Here is a 23,416-nt window from a genome sequence, read left to right as displayed (position 1 = left end):
TCGCTCGCCAGCACGCCATGCCTGTCAGTTGCACCCCACCACTCGGCGCTAATCACACGCATTAGACTTAGTGCGTGAGAAAGTTGCAAGTCAGCTCTCACTTCTGCCATCCCACTCCAGGCCATCTCCATACCTGGCGCCTGAACTGTGCAATGTCATCAGCGAACAAGTGGCTTAGGCCTTTCCACGGGTCCTTCCGCCTGCATAAGCACAGCCACCCGCACCTGTCGCTGTGCCCCTGACCTACGCTGCTGCCATCGCAAGGCCGAGGCCACCTAACTACCGCAAAACACACGCTCCTCTTCCAGCACCTGTGCCTCAAGTTCCTCACGCGCCGACGCCTTTTTTCCGACCGCTTCGACAATTCGGCAATCCATGGTGTATTGATGACAATCGGCCTATTTGTTACTCGTGCGGATTACCTGGTCATGTGGCCCGGCTTTGCCGTCGTTGTGTGCCAGTATCCGGAGTTACCGGTTACTGGCCTCCTCCAAATGGATATCGAAAACCTGCCGAGCCGCACACAGAGCCGCCCCCTTTCACCTGATCGCACCGCCTTCTCCACATCGCCGCTCCCTTTCTCCCATGTGTCAGCGCCCAGATCTTTCGCAAGAGGAAAAATAGATGCCACAGTTCCCGAGGCAAAAACACCGCCTCGACCGAAATGTGAAAGGCCTCAGTTATCTCCCACAAACATGATCGCAGTTTCTGTAGAGGGCGTTTGTTTTGGTGTTTGTCTACACCGGTGCTGCTGTTTCTGCCATGGCTGCAACCTTTTGCCGCTCCTTGCGAAAAGTGACGACCCCATTTTCTGGATTCTCACTGTGCATCGTAAGCGCGCGCAGGCTATTGCACCGTTCGCGACGTGCACGGCTCGTGTCGTTATTCAGGAGATTCTTTACATAATTAAATTCAGCATTTTGCCAACTTGTTCTCGTGAAATCATCTTGGGTTGGGACTTCCAGCCTCACCATAATGCAGTCATCAATTGTGCTCGTGCTGAACTCTAGTTCTTTGCACTCAGCGGTTCATCGAACCATGTGCCTTCTGCTGCTTCTGACAAAGCCGTCATTGTCAAAGACACTGACCTGCCAGCATGCTCTTCTGTTCTTGTGCCCATCACATCTGACCTTGTTCGTGATAGCAACGTATGTTTTATGCGCCGCAAGTACCTGCCCCGCAAGTACTCACCCTATCCGCTGGTCCTACCACATTGTTTGTGACCAATCCGTTTCTATATGCTTCCGCTTTGCATCGCGATGAGTGCCTCGGTACCGTCCAGTCATTCTCCATTGCGATGAGAATGACGATTCACAGCCCTCGACGTAGATGCCCTCAGCCCGCCAATTCCCGCGCTCGACACTTCGCCTACAGAGGTTTTCCTTTGCTCCATCGACACCACTCTTCCTGCACCTCAACGCACTAAACTTCTTGCACTGCTTCATCAGTTTTGTTCCTCCTTCAATTCACACCAACCCGCTTTGACCCGCATGCAGACTATCGCTAACCACATCGACACCGGTCGGCATGCCCCTCTGCGTCAGCGCCCATACCGTGTCAAGTTATTCAAGACCAGGTTGGCACCATGCTTCAGAGTGGCGTGACTGGGGCCTCTTACAATCCATGGGCCTCACAATCCATGGGCCTGTGGTTTTCGTGAAAAAGAAAGATGGCTCTATTCGTTTCTGCGCTGATTACCACCACCTTAATAAGATCATGCGAAAAGATGTTTACCCTCTCCCCCGTATTGATGATGCTCTGGACTACTTACAAGGAGTGGAGCTCTTCTCTCGATTTACACGCTCATTACTGCTGGTCCCCGTGGCAGCCGAAGATCGCCCAAAAACCACATTCGTGACCCCTGACAGCCCTATATGAACTTAACGTAATGCCTTTCAGCCTCTGTAATGCTCCGGCTACTTTAGAGCGCATGATGGACAACATTCTGCGTGGCCTGAAGTGGAAGTCCTGCCTGTGCTAACTGGAAGACGTGATCTTTTCGCCCGACTTTGAGACTCATATGTCCCGGCTCAAGCCTGTGTTGACCTGCCGAATTGCGGGCGCCGGCCTGCTGGTCAACTTAAAAAAGTGTCGATTTGATGCCTTTGCAGTTGTGGTTGTGAATGAGAATGGTGACCACATCGTCTCGGCGACAATCAAAACGAAATCCTCTGAAACGGCAGAAGAGGCGGCTATAGCCCTCGCCCTAGCACATACCCAAGGGAACATCATCCTCAGCGATTCCAAAATGGGTATGAATAATTTCGCTAAAGGGCGAATTACAAACACCTCCCTTAGAATCCTTAACGCAACCAAATTCTCACCAAATTATTCCGAATTGATATGGGTCCCAGCCCATTCGGGGAATCCGGGGAACGAGGCAGCCCACAATAAAGCCCGAGGTTTCGTCGACCGGGCAGTGGATGAGTCTGGCTCCCTGAATTTCACGAAGGATTCAATGATCACATATCATGATCTCACCAATCATTTTAAACTAAAGAGGAGAATTTTCCCCCCTCCAGACAAGACTTACTAAAGAACAAGAGGTTACGTGGCGTCGTCTACAGACGAGATTGATACGCACCCCATCACTCCTCGCGCACATTTATCCAGATCTTTACAACCCAAACTGCAAACACTGTGGCCAACGTGCTACCTACGATCACATCCTGTGGGACTGCAAAATAGAGCCACCTCCGGGTGATCTAGTTACAGCTCCTTCTCTCGAGCGGTGGGAGACCGTGCTAGCTAGCTCTGACCCCAGAACGCAAGTTTTGGCGGTGGAGTGGGCTGACAAAGTCGTCGAGGGCTATGTACTCTCGACCACTTAACGCGACCTCTTGCCAAGCTCTTCCCGGCGAATAAAATGTTTTACAATCAATTGCTGCTCGTGAACTGACAATTTTAGGCCACGTTGTGTCAAAAGCGGGTGTTCGTCCCGACACCACCAAAGTTCGTGCTGTGACTGCGTTTCCAAAACCTGTTTCCGTTAACGAATTGCGCAGCTTCCTAGGCCTCTGTTCCTATTTTCGACGTTATATTTGCAACTTTGCCACCATTGTTGCCCCTTTAACTCAGCTTCTCGGCAGCAATGTGGATTTCTCAAGTTGGTCGCCTGCATGCAACGAAGCCTACAACACCTTGTGCTGTCTCCTTACGGCATCATCGATCTTGTGCCGCTTTGACCCGCAAGCCCCGACCGAAGTACACACGGATGCCAGTGGCATTGGCCCCCGAGGCTGTGCTCGCCCAGTGCAAGTCTTGATTCAAGGAATATGTAGTTGCTTACGCCAGCTGCGCCCTCACAAAAGCCGAATCCAACTACTCCTTAACGGAAAAAAAAGATTGCTTGGCAATTGTCTGGGCCAAGGGCAATTGTCTGGGCCAAGGGCCCAGACAATTGCCGACCAGTTTCGACCTTATCTCAATGGCCGTCCTTTTGACGTGGTCACCTACCACCCTGCTCTTTGTTGGTTTTCTTCGTTAAAAGATACCTCCGGCTGCCTGGCTCAATGGGCTCTCCATCTACAAGAATATAACATACGCGTCGGCTGCAAGCATCACTCCCTGCTACCGGCCGAGATGGTCAGCATCTCCACCCTCGAATCTGCTGCACCTTTGCTCACCACCAGCGACATTCCTTCCGAGCAGCGTAAAGATCAATGGATTGTCTTTCTTCTCGACTTTGTGGAGAACCTGTTTCCCCCCTCTGTTTCAACGCGGCTGACCATCTCCATCGTCGTGCGTCAGGACAGCACCGGCTGGGCGAGGAGAGAAGTCATCCACATGGGGGGAAGTGGAAACAGCGACGGGAGCGCCACCTCATAGGTTACGCGAAATTCTGCGGAACCGGAGAGGGTCTCTTTGGGATCCGGTCAGCGTCACGAGAAGTTGCCGCCACACGTTCTCGTCACCTTCCGCAGCAGGCGCACGGAGATCCGTCGTGCCTTGCCGCTGGACTTCTGGTTCCAGGCAGCGAAGCGAGCACAGCAAAAGCGCGCTCTCATCACCTTCCCCAGCAAATGCTCAGGGATGGCTTTGTGCCAAGAATGCGGCGCGCACGGGAAAACCCAGCTGCCATTGTCGGCGCGTACAAATGTTCGCCGCCGATACTTCCGAAGTTGAGCCCTAAACCCAGCCGGTAAGTCGGAAGCACTTCTTATGTAGCCTTCTATTTCCGAGGAATGCCTCTTTGATGTTTTGTAGCTAGCTGGCCTGCTCTGTGTATTAATTGCAAGTGTAATAAATAGCATATGAGTGTGAACGCTTTGTCATCCTTCCCTTTGTCGCCCATATTTCCACAATGGCAGCCCAACATGTGGCAAGCTCTTGGGATGAGGGACGACAGTCAGTTCGGTTCATGGAATGCCCGCCCGGATTTGGAACAGCGTTAGGCCTGCCCCGATTTCGGAGTTGCTAGCAAGGCTAACATGCTTTCTTGATAGCGAGATGAGCGGAATAGCAGCATGAGGGAATTGCCGTGCATGCTACGCTTTTGATGAGTACTTCATCGATACACCTTTGGAAGGTGAACCTACGAGGTCCGCACATGGAGAGCGAGACCCGAGCCGTCCACGAAGAACAAGCCAAAAGAGAGTGAATGCGGAAGCTTGAAGGGTGGCCCGATTTTTCTTGTATATAGTTGTAAATATTTTCTGTTCTGTCTCTTTGGCTCTGGTAGCTGGGTGCCGTAATCAGCTGACTTGCATTGCAGCCGTGATTGCAGGAAAAGCACCGGGGCACTCCGACACTGCGGGAAGCGGTGGGCGTCGTTTCGCTCTGAAGTTGCTGGTATAGTAGCGAGCGAGTTAGGGTCACCTTGGTAGAAACTAACACCTCGTGGCGTTGTGTTCTAGCTATTGTCCTGGGCCCTTTGTTGGCACTGACAAGTGTCAGAGCGAGTAGGCCTAAGGCTCTTCGGGAGCTGCCTGTCGCTTTTGGAAGGACATAGTCATACCGTGGCACAAGCACGTGCAAATGGGTTTTCTTGTTTGATATGAATCTCACTAGAGCTGAGAAGTCTCGCTCAACTATAGAATACTTACTTTGTTCAAACGAACTTCGTATTTTTTTTGGCTGCGAAGCGAATTGATGATTTTGCGGAACCAGAGACGCTAATACAGTTCAAGTGAGCTTAACACCACCGTGCCGGAAAGCGAACCGCGAATGTGCCTCGGCCGAAGAGAGTCAGCTACATTCAAATGAACCGAGCGTTTGGGCGAAGCCAGATAGAATTGTTTGACACTTGCATTGCTCCGCATTTTACCAAATCGTCAGTTTGCGCGGTCTCCATTGCCCTTGATTCAAACTTTTGGAGATCATAGGAGCGATATGCAGAGTTCGAGAGAAGCTGCCCCGGCCTGCTGTCCATTGTATGGGTCCCTGCCTGCTGCCTTACGGCCGTGAGTCATCGAGCTGCAGAGTCTCCGGCGAGCAGTTCGCAGCGGCTAGGAGAGCGGGGGGCCAGCCCCCCTACCTTCTAACAAAGGCGCGTCAGCGCAAACAACACGCTCCCGGCACGCTAATTTTGCATGCCTACCGCGGGACAAGGATGGCTGCCCGGTGACCTTGCTGCTCATCGGATGACCCCAGCACCCCACCTGTACGGGCTGGTTTGCAGTCGTCACCGCAGTGCTCGTGGACACTTCGTCGTTGGCATCTATGAATGAGTTCAACCGCAGGCCAACATTTAAGGAGGGAGGGATGTGGAGAACCTGCTTTTCACCTTTGTTTCAACACGGCCAACCATCTCCATCGTCGTGCGTCAGGACAGCACCGGCTGGGCGATGAGGGAAGTCTCCCTCATGGGGGGAAGCGGAAACAGCGATGGGAGCGCCACCTCATAGCTTACGCGCAATTCTGCAGAACCGGAGAGGGTCTCTTCAGGATCCGGACAGCATCACGGGTGGTTGCAGCCACACGTTCTCGCCACCTTCCGCGGCAGGCGCATGAAGATCAGTCGTGCCTTGTCGCTGGACTTCCGGTTCCAGGCAGCGAAGCGGGCGCAGAAAATGCGCGCTCTCGTCCCCTTCCCCAGCAAATGCTCAGGGATGGCTTTGTGCCAAGAATGTGGCACACACGGGAAAGCCCGGCCGCCATTGTTGGCGCATACAAATGTTCGCCACCGATACTTCCGAAGTCGTGCCCCTGCCCCAGCCGGTAAGTTGGAAGCCCTTCTTACGTAGCCTTATATTTCCGAGGAATGCCTCGTTGATGTTTTGTAGCTAGCTGGCCCGCTCTGTGTATTAATTGCAAGTGTAATAAATAGCATATGAGTGTTAACGCTTTGTCGTCCCCTCCCTTTGTTTCCCTCGAGCATGAACCCCTCTGCGGTTAGCGAGCGGGAACGCTGCATCCGTGGAGTGGGAGTGCGGGGGGACGGAAGGCTGTCCCCTTATATTTCCACAACTTTCGCTCTGCCCATCTGCAGTTCCAGCGTCCCGTGCCCTCCGTTACCAAGCTTCACATTTTGCAATTCGTGATAATCTGTTTTATCAGTGTAACTATAACTCTGATGGACAGAAATGGCTTCTCGTCATTCCCCGACATCTACGGTCCCAAAACTGCACCTATTTCCACGCTGACCCGCAATGCGGCCACCCGGGATATTCAAGACATTCACTTGCATCCGTCTCCGGTACTACTGGCGAGGCATGTATAAGTTCATTCTCAAGTACATCCACGCCTGCCCGGCCTGCCAACGCCATAAACAATTGCCTCATCACGCTGCTGGCGAGTTGCAACCGCTACATTGACCATCTTGCCCCTCTGACCGTGTTGGCAGCGGTTTATACGGCCCTCTGCCGTACACCGCTGCTGACAACCATTGGGTCATTGTTGCCACTGATCACCTGACCCGGTATGCTGAAACCGCCGTGCTCCCAGCTTCTACAGCTCGTGATGTGGCGTCCTGCATTTTTTTAGTGCTTCATACTTAACCACGGTGCTCCTCGTGAGCCCTCAGTGACAAAGGAGGCATCTTCTTGTCTGGCATCATTAAAGCTCTGCTTGTCAAGAGTAATATAGCTCAGCGGACTTGTACAGCCTACCATCCACAAATGAATGGTCCAACCAAACACTGTAACCACACTCTGGGCAACATGCTGGCCATGTACGTTGCTGCCAACCACACAAACTGGGACCTCCTGCTACCACGCCTACATCACTGCTACCCAGTCCACAACCGGTTTCTCCCCATTTTTTCTGCTTCACGACCGGTATCCATCCGCCCCAATCAACACAGTTCTCCCATACCGCCCTGCCTCATCTGAGTGTACAACTGCTTCTAAAGCTGCCCAGCACGCAGAAGACTGCCGCCAGATTGCACAGTCGCTCACGACAGACACTCAGGGCCACCAAAAACACCGCCATGATGAAGGTCAGCTTGACGTGCCTATCCCACCTGGATCACTCTCCGGCTGTGGATATCTTCCACAGCTGCCGGCCTCTCCAAGAAATTTCTTTCGAAGTAGCATGGCCCCTACCGAGTCCTGGAGTGCACATCCTTAGTCAACTACATTATTTAGCGCCTCACACCATCTTCTGATCTCTGTCAACGTGGCTGCGAGACTGTGCCTGTTAAATGACTCAAGCTGTACTACGACCCGGTTGCGTTGTCAGCTCCACAAGTCGTTGCTGACAGCTAGCTGAGCACAGTCAAGAAAACACAGACAGGCAGAGAGCATTGGATACGTGCCTGACTTAGACCTTGAAAGCAGCACTGAGTCCCGATGTGGATAGATGAGGACACAAGTGAAATCGCGTTGTTAATCCTTGGGAAAGGTGGGAATTTTCTCTGTGCAATCTTCGCATGCTCCTTAGAAAAATTTTAAGTTTGAAAAATTTTCCCCCTACTGGATCATAATCAGTGCCTGTAGGGGCCACACAAGCAACAACAGTTGTGTAGCAACATGGCATCTGAAAGCAGAGACAGTTCCCTTGCCTTTCCTCACGATCACAGCAGAGTATTGCCAGGAAAAAGCACTTGCAGGGTACAAGCATATTGCAGAATGGCTGAGTGAAAGCGTCACTGATAAGTGCAGGTGTTTACTCGTCACTCAGCTGGCATGTGGCGTGACTGTGGCACAATTAAAGCCTCCAGTTGGAACTTTTAGTTGAGACCTCGCCAATAATATGGAACTTGCCGGGACCATCATCACATGGGAGCCCACACCAGCCATAAATCCTTCAGAATGAACAATTCAGTCTCTGGAAACCCTAATTTCAAAGTGATTCATGAAGAACCTCACATGTCTTGACTTTTGTCTTTTTCTACCTGGCATGCATGCAGATGCACAGCCCCTCAGAAAATGCCCAAAATCTACCAATTATTTTTATTCAAGGGTAGGAATATGGTGAAATTTTCGGATTTTTCTGAGCAGCATGCAAAGATTGTACTACAAAAAAAAAAATTCTATCCTACCACATATTTATTCGTGTAATTTTTTTCAAGACCTTGTATCTTCACAACATTACTCAACAATGGTTTCAGTGTCAGAGCTACTATTCTTCTGCCTCATTCCTGCCATAAGATCTCGGCATGTACACAATCAGCACATTTCAAGCATTTCAAGCCTCTCACACTAGCAAAACAAAGAAAAGGCGCACTAATTAGGGCCATACCAGAGCTGCTGTAAAATGCAGAGATGTCCATCTTAAAGGGGCTCTAATAAATTTGCGGTATTCCTGGGATGTTAAAGCACGCCACTTCACAAATATCGTCCAGCAAGAATTTTTTAATGTGCTTTGTAAAAGTCGAGTTATCTGTAGTCAAATTTGAATTTCAGCGTCTTCGCACCTTTCCCTCTCCTCTCATCACTTTTTTTGCACACAGGAAAGCCGGCGCTCCTTCGCCGGCCTCACCTCCGAAGGCAGAGCTTCCTGACCTGCCGGGGCTATGCGGCTAATTGACTGCGGCCATGGTAGCTGCTTGACATCTGAAAGAATCTAAGCAATAGCCACCTTTCAACTTGTATACGCAGGTGCGAGCGACATAGGAAGCTGCGAGCATGAAAAAGTCACCGAGAAGGGATCGCCAACTTTCGCGCGTGATTGCAGGTTCTCTGCTTTGTGAAGCAGTGTATTATTTGGCTCAGGTGTTCATGACGAAAGAACGCAGTGACTGAGCGAGCTTTTGTTCTCTCCTCAGAAGGCCTTTCAGAGCTCCTTAACAAACGCTTTTTGCGTTCATCTCACATGCTTGGCTTGAAATGGTTTTATGAAAGTATTCGCACATGCAGCTTTTTTTTTTTTACAGGTGCTTAATTGTGGCCACTGCACCTTGAGCATGTTGATTTGACAATGTTCAGGTCACGTGCGCTAATGTACAGGGTTGATCAAAAGCTCCCTAGCCACAAGTTCTGCTTCTATTCGGTATATCCTGACACTTCAAATGCTGATAAAGCTATCAAGGTTGTACGAGGTTAGAACGATGCTTCTTCTACACTATTTTGAGCTTTACAGGTGTCGTAACTGCCCGACTGTAGTGCTCAAAAGCAGACCCTGTGGCCTAGGAACTTTTGACCGACCCCGTACAAGCAGCCCCTAAAGAGGTAACTGAAACAATCTGCTTAGAGTAAGCAATTACAGTATGACTAACCTTTTAATAAGGTGGGTAAAAGAACTTGGGGATTGAGGCCCGTATCAATTTAGGTGCTCAGGGAACCCAGTACAAGAACCCCTGCTAAAGACCATAGATAGAAGTCTTAACTACAACAAACCGTTGCCTGCAACAAACTCGCCTGCTTGCGACATTTCAGTAAATTTACCTTTGTTCAATATTTTTCCTGCATATTCGCACTATGCATTAGTGCTAAAGGCAACACTCAACAGAACCTGTTCCAATGCACCCAAGAACAAGTAATCATAATCATGCTGTAAACCATAATCGTGCTGAGACACACACACCAGCATTATCGCTCACCAAACTTCTAAACGGCAGCATCAAAAATCAATGTCATCCCAGATTTTCTGGTTCTGTTATTTTTCAGCACGTGTGGTAGCACTGTTCCTAAATCTACCCGACCATGAAGACACAGCCTTGTTTTTTAAACCTTCGCTCATTTCATTGCTTTTTGCTTGTATGCATAAGTATGCGCTCAGCTGCCAGTGACAGTGGTACTCTTATTGATTCTGGCATTCTTCGGAATTCTTCTCTGAAATGCTTTTTTTTTGGGTAAATTCACAAGCAGTGCACTTATATTTTGCTGTTTCCAATCCCGCTATCATCACCTGTGCATTAGATTTACAACTCTTTGTAATTCTTGCATGGAATATTGCCTTCCAAATTCTCTACACACGTGATTGTAAGTCGATACCCCCCCCCCCCCCCCATAACGCATCAGGAAAAAAAAAAAAGAAACTGGGGGACGCTTAAGCATCGTCTTTAAGAGTAGAACGCAACAGAGTTATCAGGCCACTGCCGCTTATCAGCTGCTGCAATCAGCCGCCGCAATCAGCGACCACGCGCAGGGAGGCGGTGGGAGTTGCCAGTTTGCTGCTTACCGACAGCCACCATCAGCCGCCGTGTGCGGGAAGGGGGCGCCTGTTGTGCGCGTTGACAGAGCAGCTGCTCAAGGCCAGCAACAAGAGGGATACGACAGAGCCCCACAGCAAAAATGCAACTACATTGTAGCATCCCTGATATCTCGTTTGTCTCACCTTTATTTACTCAACCATGCTCTGATTACGATTGTAAGTCAACCACCCCACTTCAGATTTTCAAGTTTTAGAAAATAGGTCGACCTACAGTCGTGCAGGTACGGGAAGGAATGTGAGTTAGTGCTACAACAATAGCGCGTGCATTTTCTAACGCGACATTGTTAAGGGTACCGTGCAGCAGGAATCCTGCGGTGGTACTGTGAATGAAAAATCACAAGAGGCGTCACGCATCCTTGAGAGAGGAGTTGAAGGTTTCCACTCGTTGCGGAGGCCGCTAAGGAGCGCTGCAGAGCAGTGACGTCACCGCTGGTGCATAAAGGAGTAGGAGTGCGCGTGTTTTCTGAGACGTGTTGTGCTCTGTATGCCTGCAATGTTGTTGTCTTCGTCAACTGCCTGCATTCTTGCGTGTTCAACAGGCTCTTTCTCAAGCCATGCTTTGCAAGCCACCGTCGTCATCTGCACACCTGCAGCAATGCTCTTGCACTGTCTGCAGTTAATGGTAGTTAATCAACTTAAAAACAATTTGAATAGGCTACCGCATCACACCCTTGAGGTGGAGCTTAAGTGTCCCCAATGAAACACACACACAAAAACAAACAAAGTTTTTTTTTTTTCTTTGATGAGGTACACAAGCCATTTTTTCACTTGCTATGAACTACAGTCAACGACCGATTTTTTCGGACTCTCTTAGGACCGTGAAAACGACCGAAAAATCAGGCAGTTCGGAAAATCAAATTTCACCGAAAAAATCACGACTTATTATCAGTATGCCGGAGGAAGGCGTCAGTTATATTGCACATATTCTAAAGCTCCTCATGACTAAATTTTGCCCCGTGACATGTGCACAGACAACGGGCGGCGGCTGCTTTCACGAGCCTGGCCTGGCTGTGCTGCCCTCGGCATGTCGCCGATTAACGCATGGGCTGGGACAAAGTCTAAACGGGAAAGCAAACACGCCGCTGCGGGAACTGCACTGTGCCCGCACTACGATGGGCCCAGAATGAGATTGCGATGATGGCGAAACAATAAGAACCTAGAAACAGCTGAAGCAAGCGCTCCATCGGCGTTGGCCTTCGTCATTAGGCCTAGTAACTTGAGCCAAAAGCGCCATCACATCCGGCGATACCACTCTGCGGCGGCTTGCGTATAATGAGAGGCATCTTGCCTGTCAACAAAACGCCAGTTGTTTACGGTTTTGCGACAGAAAGGTCAGGGTTTCGTGCATTTTGCCGCGAGTACGCTGACCTCACTTTGAAATGCACCACCATTTCCTCCCGCGCTCGCCGTGAAGCCATACGCCTCTCACACGCTTTGCTGCTGCTTCTTTCCCTATTCAGGACGAAACACATGGAACAGATGAGTTCTGCGAACTCTGACTACTGTTCAAGTTCGTGCGGCGAAACACATTCAAGAACAGTACGAATTCGAAACCACACGGGCGCAATGTGCCGACTCGCGCAGAATTTCAGCATCGCAAGTTAAGAGGCTCCCTTTAAGCTTGAAGTTTGTTTCCTTTGATCAAGTTTTCGATCTCTCCTGCAGTTTGAATTAATGAGGTCCCACTGCACAAATTATATGGCAGCTTCGGTACTGGTGGCAAGTGCAAACGAGGTCCAAAAAATCGAGCAATCAGTTGCGGTGCGTCCGAAATTTTAGACACTCTTTACATTGGCTCTATGGGCCATGTCGCGGTGTTGCGAAAAAGTCCGAATAATCAAGCATGTCCGAAAAATCAGGCGTCCGAATTTTCGGTCGTCGACTGTATTTACAGAAGGAGGTATTCTGCGAGACTAAAATCAAAGGCCTGAAGCATCAAATCTGTTCACACGTGCATCCACTACAGTAAGGTCATCGCTGTCGTACAGAGGATTTCTTTGCTTCATTGTCCTCTAACTGCTCGGTACTGATATGTACTAATACAGTCAACGACCGAAAATTCGGATGCCTGATTTTTCAGACATGCTTGATTGTTCGGACTTTTTCGCGGCACCGGGACATGGTCCATGGAGCCAATGTATAAGAGCGCCTGAAATTTCGGACGCACTGCAACGGATAACTCGATTTTTCGGACCTCGTACGCCTTCGCCGCCAATACCAAAGCCGCCATTTAATGTGTACAGTAGGACTTTATTAATTCAAACTGCAGGAGAGATCGAAAACTTGATCAAACAAATCGAAATTCATGCTTAAAAGGAGCCTCTTAAATTGCGACGCTGAAATTCTGCGCGAGTCGGCACATTGCGCCCACGTGGTTTCGAATTCGTACAGTTCTTGAACGTCTTCCGCCGCACAAACTTGAACAGTAGCGACAGCAGTCACAGTTTGCTGAATTCATCTGTGCCGAGTCTCTCGTCCCGAACGCGGCAAGAGGTAGTAGCGAATCACGTGGGAGGCGTACGGCTTCACGTGTAAACGGCAAGCGTGGAAGGAAATACTGGTGCATCTCAAAGCGAGGTCAGCGTACTCGTGGCAAAACGTACCACAACTGAACTCTGAATTTTCAATCAAAAAACCGTAAACAACTACCGTTTCGATGATAGGCAAGATGCCTCTCATTATACACAAGCCACTGCAGAATGCATATCGCTGGATGCGATGCTGATTTTGGCTCTAGTCACTAGGCCTAATGATGAAGGCCAACGCCGACGGAGTGCTTGCTTCGGCCGTTTCTCGGTTCGTATTGTTTCACGATCCTCACATTGTCGTTCCGGGCCCATCGTACTGCGGGCGCAGCGCAGTTCCTGCAGCGACATGTTCACTTTCCCATCTAGACTTTGCCCCAACCTGTGCGTTTATCGGCGACATGCCGAGGGCAGCACACCAAGGCAGAGGTCATGAAAGCGGTCGCCGCCCGTTGTCTGTTTGTCTGTGCACATGGCGCGCTGCGAAAGTTGGTCATGAACAGCTTATTTCAGAATGTGTGCAATATAACTGATCCCTTCCTCTGGAATATTGGCAATAGGTTCGTGATTTTTTCGGTGAAATTTGATTTTCCAGACAGCCAGATTTTTCGATCGTCGACTGTAATATGTAAAAACTGACATCAATAGAAAAAAATATATAGTCAAATACATTTGTATAGGCATGTGCAAAAAGTGTTCTTTTTTTTTTGGTCTGAAGAGAAAAAAAAAAGTTTTTTTGGTCTGTAGCGAGGGGTGGGGGGCTTCTACTGCAGCACCTCTTTCTTCCTTTCGTTCATTCCCTCCCTTATCCCTTCCCATACAGCACCTTTCAGGTGTCCGCCGACTTGTGAGAGAGATACTGCACCATTTCCTTTCCCCAAAAACTAATTTTTTGGTCTGAGGCGAATACGAAGCACATGATAATTCTTCTGGAATAACTTCTAAGCATATATTTTGAATACTTCTGGCACACAAAAAAGTTTGAACGGCAAAATAGGCAGGACCATCTGCATTGGGTGCGCCAAACATATGTGTTTTTCGGCAGAATTCACGGCGTGCCGTCAAATTGTGGTGCGGTTGATTGAGCCGCAATGCAAAATCCCGCATTTTCAAATACACAAGGCCATTACATAAAAAAAAGAATGCATCGAAGCTTTGTCACACTTACTGAAGCTGTGTCGACTTTCTGCGAAAATGGCCATTGGAAATTGGAGGAGCCAACCTGCATGCGGTGCCGATGTATCTGTGGGGTGTGAGACCTATGGACAAGTGTCAGGCCATGACATCAAAGAGATGCAGCAGCACTGGCGTCAGCAGCGACTTTCGTTGTGTAGGCAGAAGACAGGACCGTCCGCATTGAGTGCATCACACATGCGTGTTTTAGGGCAGAATTCGCAGCATGCCGACAAATTGTGGTACGGTTGGTTGAACCGCAATGCAAAAGAAAGGAAGCGGCATATGTTTCCACGAGTTTATTGTAGTCAAATAGGCACGAAAGCAATGGGTAGGGTCCGAGGAGCAAGACAAGTTCGGCGACGGATTGGCTTCACGGCTACCATTGCGTTGTAAGTTGAACGCAGGGGGCCATTTTCAGATGCTAATCACCCGGACAAAGACCCAAGCATCACTTTTCGCAAAAAGAAAAACGAAAAAAAATCTGCCACCAGTAGCCTTCAGCGTTCACAGTGTGCCGCGCTTGCAGCAGCACCGAACTCGGGTTGTAGCATGCACGACGTTTGTTTTCTCTGTTTTTATTTTCGCGAACTTCAACAAGTGTGTCATTTAAACACTGGTTCAACGACGCTAACATCTCGGCGAAGTCGCGCAGTGTTATTTCCCAAATTATTTGAATTTTCATATTGTAGGTTGATTAGAAACTGGCGAACACACAAATACCATGCCAAAAGCCACTCCGATGAAGCAGAATGCGCACACACAAATGTAAATTATAAAACAAGAAGCAAAACTTTATAGCTGAGCAGAGTGAGTGTAAATATCATTTGGAGCTCGTGAAAAACGTCTAAGCATGCACTCGTGCAGCTCTCGGATCGCATCTGCCTTATTCAAAGCAGCTATATGACTTAAGTTTTCATTAATTTCCACGGTCTCCAGAGTGACGCGGCTCAGTGAAAATAGGAAGCACATCACAAGGTCTTCATGTGAAAAAGCTGCTTCGCGCTGTGCATCACATTGTCCTATCTTGCACTAGCGATCGGATATGCTTTATCAGCCCAGAAGTTGTGAACTGTGGCTAATTACAACCTATGTCCGTAAAGTTCAGAGACAGAGTCCATTAAAAAAAAAATTCATTTAACATTTAGGGAGATTACCCCTTCAAGGTAATCTCCCTTACAGTCTATACACAGCTTCCAACGCTTCTTGAAGTCTTGGAAACAGTTGGAAAACCCTTCTTTTGGCAGGGCTGTAAGCTCCTTCATTGTGGCGTCTTGAATGGCCTCCACGCTCCCCGTCCAGCGGCCGACTGTTTAGGGCTCTCTCCATGCAAGGAAACAGGAAAAAATTGCATGGGGAGAGGTCAGGAGAGTATGGCGGATGGGGAAGTAAAGTAATGCTGTGCTTGGGGAGAAATTTTGTCACACTGAGAGAAGTGTGCGGCCTTGCGTTATCGTGGAGAAGGCTCCATTGTCCAGATGCCCATAAGTCAGGGCGACGGCATCGCAGTGCATCACGCACGTGTTGGAACAGGCGTATATAAAACTCATGATTCACCGTCTGCCCTTGTGGGACGAACTCGTGGTGTACGACACCTCTGGCATCGAAAAAGAGCTGTCAGTACCGTCTTTGTTTTGGTCTTCTGTCGCCGTACCTTTCTCGACGCCAAAGAGCTTGTGGACCGCCATTCTTGCGCTCTGTCTCTTTGTTTGAGGATCGTATAGAAAACACCATGTTTCGTCTTCACCAATGATGCTGTCGACGCTCATCGCGCATCAGCCTCGTTCCCATCCGACTCTGCAGTTTCACAAAGTCAGGCACATTGCTTTACAAAAGAGTCAGTCGATATTTGGTTCGCAGCACCCCCCGCGCGCTTGTCATGGGAGCTGCCTCCTTCGTCGTCCACTCCAGGGCCGTGAAACCCGAGCGCCTATGAAATTTGGTGCCCTCTGTCGGCATCAGATGGAGTCTCTGACATAACATCACCAGGTGCTCTATAGTCTCCTCCGTATCGCCGCACACTCAGCATAAGGCTGCCTGTGCTTCTGGTGTTGTATCGAAGCGACGGCGGTACACCAATGTTTGGAGCGCTCCGGCACGGGCCCCAAACAATGCGCTTGAACAGGCTGTTGTCAGATATCTTTTCGGGTCCGATGCTGTTCTTGAACTCGCAGTATACATCCAAAGTCGGCTTTTCGGCGAGCGCCTGCATCCATTGCTTGTTTTATTCTTCCTGGACCCGTCTCTCCTTTCCTCCTGTTTCTATTCGTTGCTGATTAGGCATTTATGGGTGCCTGGAAAAGGCCACACTTGCCTTCTATCCTGTGGAGGCACTTCACCCATGTAGTGCGCATACATGCTGCAGCAAGGTATTCAAAAATGCACCTTGCCCACCGGTCGCAGCTCATGAATTGGAGTCTACCGCGGTACTCTAGTTTGCTGCATGCCTCCTTCAAAACTGGACCATCCAAGGCTGCATTAGCCAACCGTCCATGACATCCGACCTCTGTTTGTCCGCGCTCCAGACAATTCCTGGCGGCTGATGGGAGGCAGACCACTGCATTGGCGAACGTGAGTCCTCGGACATACGCAAGCTTCCAGAGGTCGCACCCCCACAGACACCGACATCTGGGGATGCATTGCGCTCCGAGTGCTGGTTGACGGACCTTGGCCTCGTGCAGCCTGAACATGTCAGCCTCAGCGCACAAATTTATGCCCAGGTATTTGTACAATGTCGCATAACTATGAACTTTCGATGGTTGAACTTGAGGGCAAGGCTCTTGAGCTCCAAGGCACAAATGTAGAGCATTTTTTGAACGTCCTGTGAGGTTTCTCTCACAACTACCAAGTCATCAGCAAAGACAGCTATTGATTCCTCTGGTGCTGTACTTAAGGCCGAATCCCAGGTTTGCCTGTAGAAGCACCTGCAAGAACATAGCGCCCGCTTGCGGTGGTGTTGGTAGCTTCTTGCGGCACACCACAAGGTGTTCTGCAGTCAGCGTTGTCTCGACCTGCATCCCACACACCCAACACAGAGTGCAATCAACTGCAGGGTTGAAGCGCTTGTGGTAGGTAAGCACTGGCATGGCACCTGCTTGTGCCTCGAACAACAAGGATCTACCAACGCTGTTATCATAGAGGCTTTCGACACAGATGTCTTGCTTGCCTGTCCGCTACAGCTCCAGCGTCGGTTTCGTCTCCATGGCCACTCTCCACAACTACAGCATCAACCGCCTCGGCCCATTTCTTCACGCTGCCGCCCTGCGCCTCATTGCTGAAGAAACCAAACTTGCGACGAAGGTGCTGGAGTCGCTTAACCCACTTCGTCCGCAGGCAGTTTTGGCCGTAATAATCAAAAACTGTGCGCGCCCACCTGTCCTTTTGCATGAGTCGTAGCCTACCGTCATAGGCTACCTTGCTCCGTGCCTCGCGGGCCTCAAAGGTTGACCAGCTGAGATCACCCTGCGCAGCCTCATTAGCCACATGTCCATTGGCACCCTGGCACAAGACGTCCCACCGCTTACTGGCTGCACTCAAGCCATTCCCGTGCGGGCGATGTCAAGCAGCTCACGGCATTTGCAAACGTCAGTGCGGGCACATGGACTGCTTTTTGAAACCCCATAGGCACTGCTTTCGCAGTATGTTCCCCACCCGTCGTGCAGCTTGTTTCAGGTGATCCTCATGTCTTGCAGCGTAATTGGGCTCTGTGCTGAACCTGATGTTGAGGTACCTGTATTCCATAGCCTTCTCGATGACGTCCCCACTGGGCATGTAAACAAGCTGTTCGGCATCCAAAGGCATTTAGAAAAACAGCACCACCGACTTCTTTGCGTTGAAGTTCAATTCAAGTGGTGTCATGGTTTCCACGCATTGATCGACGAGTGCCTGGAGCTCCGAATTTGTTCCTGCCATTAACACCACATCGTCAGAAAATACCAGGCCTAGGGGGAAGACCCATCGGTCTTTCACGCCATTGCTGATGTAACTGAGCATGAATCCGAGCTGCGAATTTAAGAGCTGGCGTGCCACCTGTGCAACACACAGCATATACAAAAGGGGGGATAAAGGACAGCCCTGCCCCTTCTGTACCACCACTGGCTCAGAGCTGGCGCCGCACACTGTGGCTACTACTGTGCAGCTTGTACAAAGGCGACGAAGCCCGCCGATCTAGGTGGAGGGCATCTCCATGGACTCGAGACGTCACTGCCGACCGCAGCGCCACCTTTGTTTACAAACATCACGCTTGTCTATATATAGAGCCTCCTATTGCTGCTCTTAATTGCGACTGGTGCTTTGGGAAGTGGTGAATCCATAACAACTACTAGATGCATGCATCGCACCACCAATGGTCAGCGCCACACTGCGTTAGGCTTCGGAGGGGGCCATGTGTCTCGTGCTTGCACCATCAGGCATGTTTAGCATATTTCATGTATGAGCAGCTGCAGTCAGCTCAGACTTGTTCCCTCAGGGTTCGATCCTGGCCACAGCGGTCGCATTTTGATGCAGGCAAAATTCTAGAGGCCCATGTATTGTGTGATGTCAGTGCAAGTTAAAGAACCCCAGGTTGCCAAATTTCCGAAGCCCTCCACTACGACGTCCCCCTTGGTTTATAGGTTTATGGGGGACGTTAAACTACCATAGACCATAGCCTCGTTCCGCGAAGTCAAGGGAGCCCCCGATTAAACAAATAAGCATAGCACAATTTGCTGCCGCGGGGAGCCACTGCACATGTGCAGATCACCCTGAGAACGCCACAAGGAGCCAGGCAGTGGGCAGCTGTTTTGCACGCCTGCCCAGTCAAAACCAATCAGCGCGTAAGTGGATCGCCCTATCGCTCTACAGATGCACGCTGCCAAGATAGTTACGGTGCGTGCACACACCTGGCAGGTACAGATCTGGGCGCCAAGCTTCTGCCGTCTCTTGCTGCAAACATGCGCACACCGGCTTAGGCACACATGCCAGCACAGGGAATGGAGTCGGTGCTTTGGCTGCGTGAGCACCGTGGTTCCATCCAGGAAGAGGTACATTGATTCGAAAGCATACCCAATAAGAGTTCCAGAAACATTACTTACTCAAGACGAATCCTTAAAAATTGTGAATACCTAATATTCGGATATCGAATACTTTACCATTCGACCGAATATTCGCACATGCCTACCTCTGTATTATGCATCCTAATAAATGAGGCAAGGAAGACTGGTGCTTTTTGCTGCCAAGGCAAACGTCACGAGTTTGGAGAATGCTACCTAAAGACACCTCCAGATCACATCATGGAAACATAGAATACATATTTTTAATGCACTGAGAATGTAAGTACAAATATGCTTCTACAAGAATGCTGTCTGATTTTCCTTGTGGTTACATGCTCAGCCCAAATATTCCCCTACTTTAATTTTAAATTTATGCCACATGGCATACCAAAACAAATTTTAAAAAATAAATAATGGCTGACACAATTTTTTTTTCAAAATCAAGCCTAACTGGGGTCATCGCACTTTCTCAGAGACAATGGCAGGTGCTGTAGAGACTATTACGTTGCCCAGCTATTTCCGAAAAATCAATTTAGATTTTAGGTTTATAATGCTTAGATGCCAAGGAGGAAATTCAATGAAACCGAAGTGAACCTGGCAGCTCAAGTGAAAATGTGCTCGTCCCCGAGGCTGTCAAAGTTGTTGCTGATGATTGCTAACCAAGCCGCAGCTGCGAGGGCTGTAGCAAGGGTACAGACTTGATGGCACATGCAAAGCAGAAAAGTTTGTCTGCATTGTGCCAGACAGGGCTAAGCTAAGTGCACCAAAGCTTCTTGGTGCACAACAAGATGACATTAAGCTAAGCCTCCTCCCTTCAATCAATGTGGCATGCCACAGCCACACAGCAGCAAGACATTCAGCACATAAGGCCCAGCCACTGGGTCTCACCTTAGGTGCTGGTGGAAGCGGTCGACATTGACGCGCCAGTATTGCTTTTCATCCGGCTGCCTTTCCCCGTCGAGATTCTCTGTCTTGATCTTTTTTGCTGGTGGCTCCATGGGTGCCTCGCCCGAGTTCTGCTTCAACAAGTACAATCTGACCTGCAAAAAATTGAAAAATGAGGGCTAAGCCAAAACAGACATGAGCTATCAAGTTCTTGGGTATGAGAACACTTTTGTGGAAAAAATTTTTAATAGCAGATAAGGACAGGAAAATAGTAGCCTGTCTTAAAAATTATGTTGGTTTATCCTAATCAAAACATCAAACCAGATGAAAAACTATATTTTTTTAAATGTACAAAGTACACCTCAGATGCCAGCAGTCGTTAACTTTAATTTAGTTCATCCCAAGTCAAATAGTAGCGGTTTTTGAGAAAAAGATATAACTGTCTCACTTGTCAGTGGACACCTTAACCACCCCATGAGAGAAGGGAGGGAAGGAGGGAGTGAAAGAGGTGCTGTAGTGGAGGTCTCCGGAATAATTTGTACCACTTGGGGATCTTAAACAGTTGCCTCTTACGCTTCACCTCCACCACCACTACACTTCGATGGAGGAGAAGCACAAAATGTTTTGCTGTTATGCCCATAAACGCAGGATCTGTGCAATGAAAGATAATAATTACGATACCATGAACTGTCAATGCATAACAGCGGAATAACAAAAGACAATGGTTTTCGTATAGACATCTGTTGCGACAAAATGCAGCAGTAAGAAAAGAAATTGCGTGACCGAGTTTTGAGACGAGAAAGATTTGGAGTAACTACAAATGCCACAAGCCAATGTCCAGGACGGTTAAAATCCCATATTTGTAGCTAAGCTCCTCCATAGTCTTATGTTTCCTTAATGTTACTTATGTGGCATCAAGATAAACTGTTGGTCACATGTCGGGCAAGGACCAGGTTGGATCCCAATGTGCTTCAAAATGTCTCAAGTAGCGCTGTGACCAACACACACCGTCACACAAACCAAACTTCAGTGTCCCTCCTATGTGTTCTAAACATCTTGCACCGCTTTTGAGAGCGTTTTAGTTATTACTTTATTTTATTTACAGTACTGTTAAGCCCTTGCGGGGCTGCTACAGAGTGGGAAAAAGAGAACACTCCAAATATGTTTATAGGAAAAGCATTTCCAGCCTCTGCTGAAACATTTCAGCTGCCTGAAATTACCTGAGAACACACTGGTATCGAGTCTGTTCCAGTCAAAAATGGTTAAAAACGAGACAAAAATTTGAATGTATCAACCCTTGGCATATAAGGCTGTATGGCATAAGGGAAACTTGCACGTGCGGGTACTCGTAGTGGACGTCATAAATATACATCGGGATCTAACTTTAGGTATTTGTTATAAAGTTCGTAAAGGAATTCCACCACCACTACACTTCGATGGAGGAGAAGCACAAAATGTTTTGCTGTTATGCCCATAAACGCAGGATCTGTGCAATGAAAGATAATAATTACGATACCATGAACTGTCAATGCATAACAGCGGAATAACAAAAGACAATGGTTTTCGTATAGACATCTGTTGCGACAAAATGCAGCAGTAAGAAAAGAAATTGCGTGACCGAGTTTTGAGACGAGAAAGATTTGGAGTAACTACAAATGCCACAAGCCAATGTCCAGGACGGTTAAAATCCCATATTTGTAGCTAAGCTCCTCCATAGTCTTATGTTTCCTTGATGTTACTTATGTGGCATCAAGATAAACTGTTGGTCACATGTCGGGCAAGGACCAGGTTGGATCCCAATGTGCTTCAAAATGTCTCAAGTAGCGCTGTGACCAACACACACCGTCACACAAACCAAACTTCAGTGTCCCTCCTATGTGTTCTAAACATCTTGCACCGCTTTTGAGTGCGTTTTAGTTATTACTTTATTTAATTTACAGTACTGTTAAGCCCTTGCGGGGCTGCTACAGAGTGGGAAAAAGAGAACACTCCAAATATGTTTACAGGAAAAGCATTTCCAGCCTCTTCTGAAACATTTCAGCTGCCTGAAATTACCTGAGAACACACTGGTATCGAGTCTGTTCCAGTCAAAAATGGTTAAAAACGAGACAAAAATTTGAATGTATCAACCCTTGGCATATAAGGCTGTATGGCATAAGGGAAACTTGCACGTGCGGGTACTCGTAGTGGACGTCATAAATATACATCGGGATCTAACTTTAGGTATTTGTTATAAAGTTCGTAAAGGAATTTCAGCCGCTTTTTTTCTTCTCAGGGACAAGGGCGGTAGACCGGCCCTGCCAAGGAGTGCAGTCACAAATTGCTTTCCATCGTAGCTCGAAAAAAATGAGCTGGGCTGCTAACCTTTGGACCCTCTCTAATTTGCTAATTCCGGTTTGACTGTGACGGTCCCAAACTGCACCTGCATATTCCAGTGCTGTTCTTACCACAGTTTTACATGCCTCAAGTTTGACACTGGGAGTGGCATTCTGTAGTTTCCTTTTTAGGAGACCAAGCTTACATTGGGCGAATGCACAAATGTTCTCGACATGTTTGTCCCACTCCAAATTATCGGCAATTGGGACACCGAGGTATTTTAGATGCTTAGAACGCTCGATTTCTTTCTGATTAATGGTATATGTATACTGTAGTGGGGATTCCTTATTCGTAACTGTCATACAAGTAGTTTTTCCGAAGTTAATTTTCATGTGGTACACCAGTCACTGATAACTCTTAAAGGCTCACTAAAAATTATTTGGTCATTGACACTTTTCACTCAACAACACGAAATACAAACATCCACGAACGGTACCACGTCAACCAACGGATGGACACCAGTTCCAATATCGTTGATGAACAATAAAAATAATACAGGTCCCAAAACCGACCTTTCCGGCATACGAGATAACACAAACCAGATTAGATATAAATGGCAAGAAACAGTTATTATGAGTCTAAACTGAAAATAAAGAAAAAAATGCCAAACAATGAAAAAATTAGGCTTTTAATTGGCTTGAGAACTTCTTTTTGGTTTCGAGAGATGCGCAGGGGGTTACAACTTTGGCTGCATTTTTGCAATGGTGTTAAATATAAACATAATTTCTGCTGCAGTTCATTCAGGAATGAACCAGCATTTTGATGAAACAAAATTTGAAAAATTGAATTTCATCAAAAATATTGCTCTTCAAAAGTGGCCTCATACGTTAAGGCATCGAGAGTAGCATCGCCAATGGAAACTAGCACTCATGTGCACTTAAATGCAGTGCA

At 48.4% G+C, this 23,416-nt stretch overlaps 1 protein-coding gene across 1 annotated transcript in view; it reads right to left on the bottom strand.

Moving 5' to 3' along the window:
- Polr3C (RNA polymerase III subunit C) overlaps positions 1–23,416 on the bottom strand; it is an 81,267-nt gene that overhangs the window by 52,531 nt on the left and 5,320 nt on the right. Inside the window, exon 5 of the mRNA XM_077663608.1 lies at positions 20,153–20,304. Within this exon, the coding sequence (XP_077519734.1) occupies positions 20,153–20,304 (152 nt within the window). The remainder of the gene's footprint in view (positions 1–20,152; positions 20,305–23,416) is intronic.

This window comes from Amblyomma americanum, chromosome 4 (genome assembly GCF_052857255.1).
Source record: "Amblyomma americanum isolate KBUSLIRL-KWMA chromosome 4, ASM5285725v1, whole genome shotgun sequence".
NCBI lineage: Eukaryota > Metazoa > Arthropoda > Arachnida > Ixodida > Ixodidae > Amblyomma > Amblyomma americanum.
The sequence above is the reverse complement of the archived record's forward strand: the minus strand, read 5'-3'. Positions and strand labels throughout refer to the sequence as shown.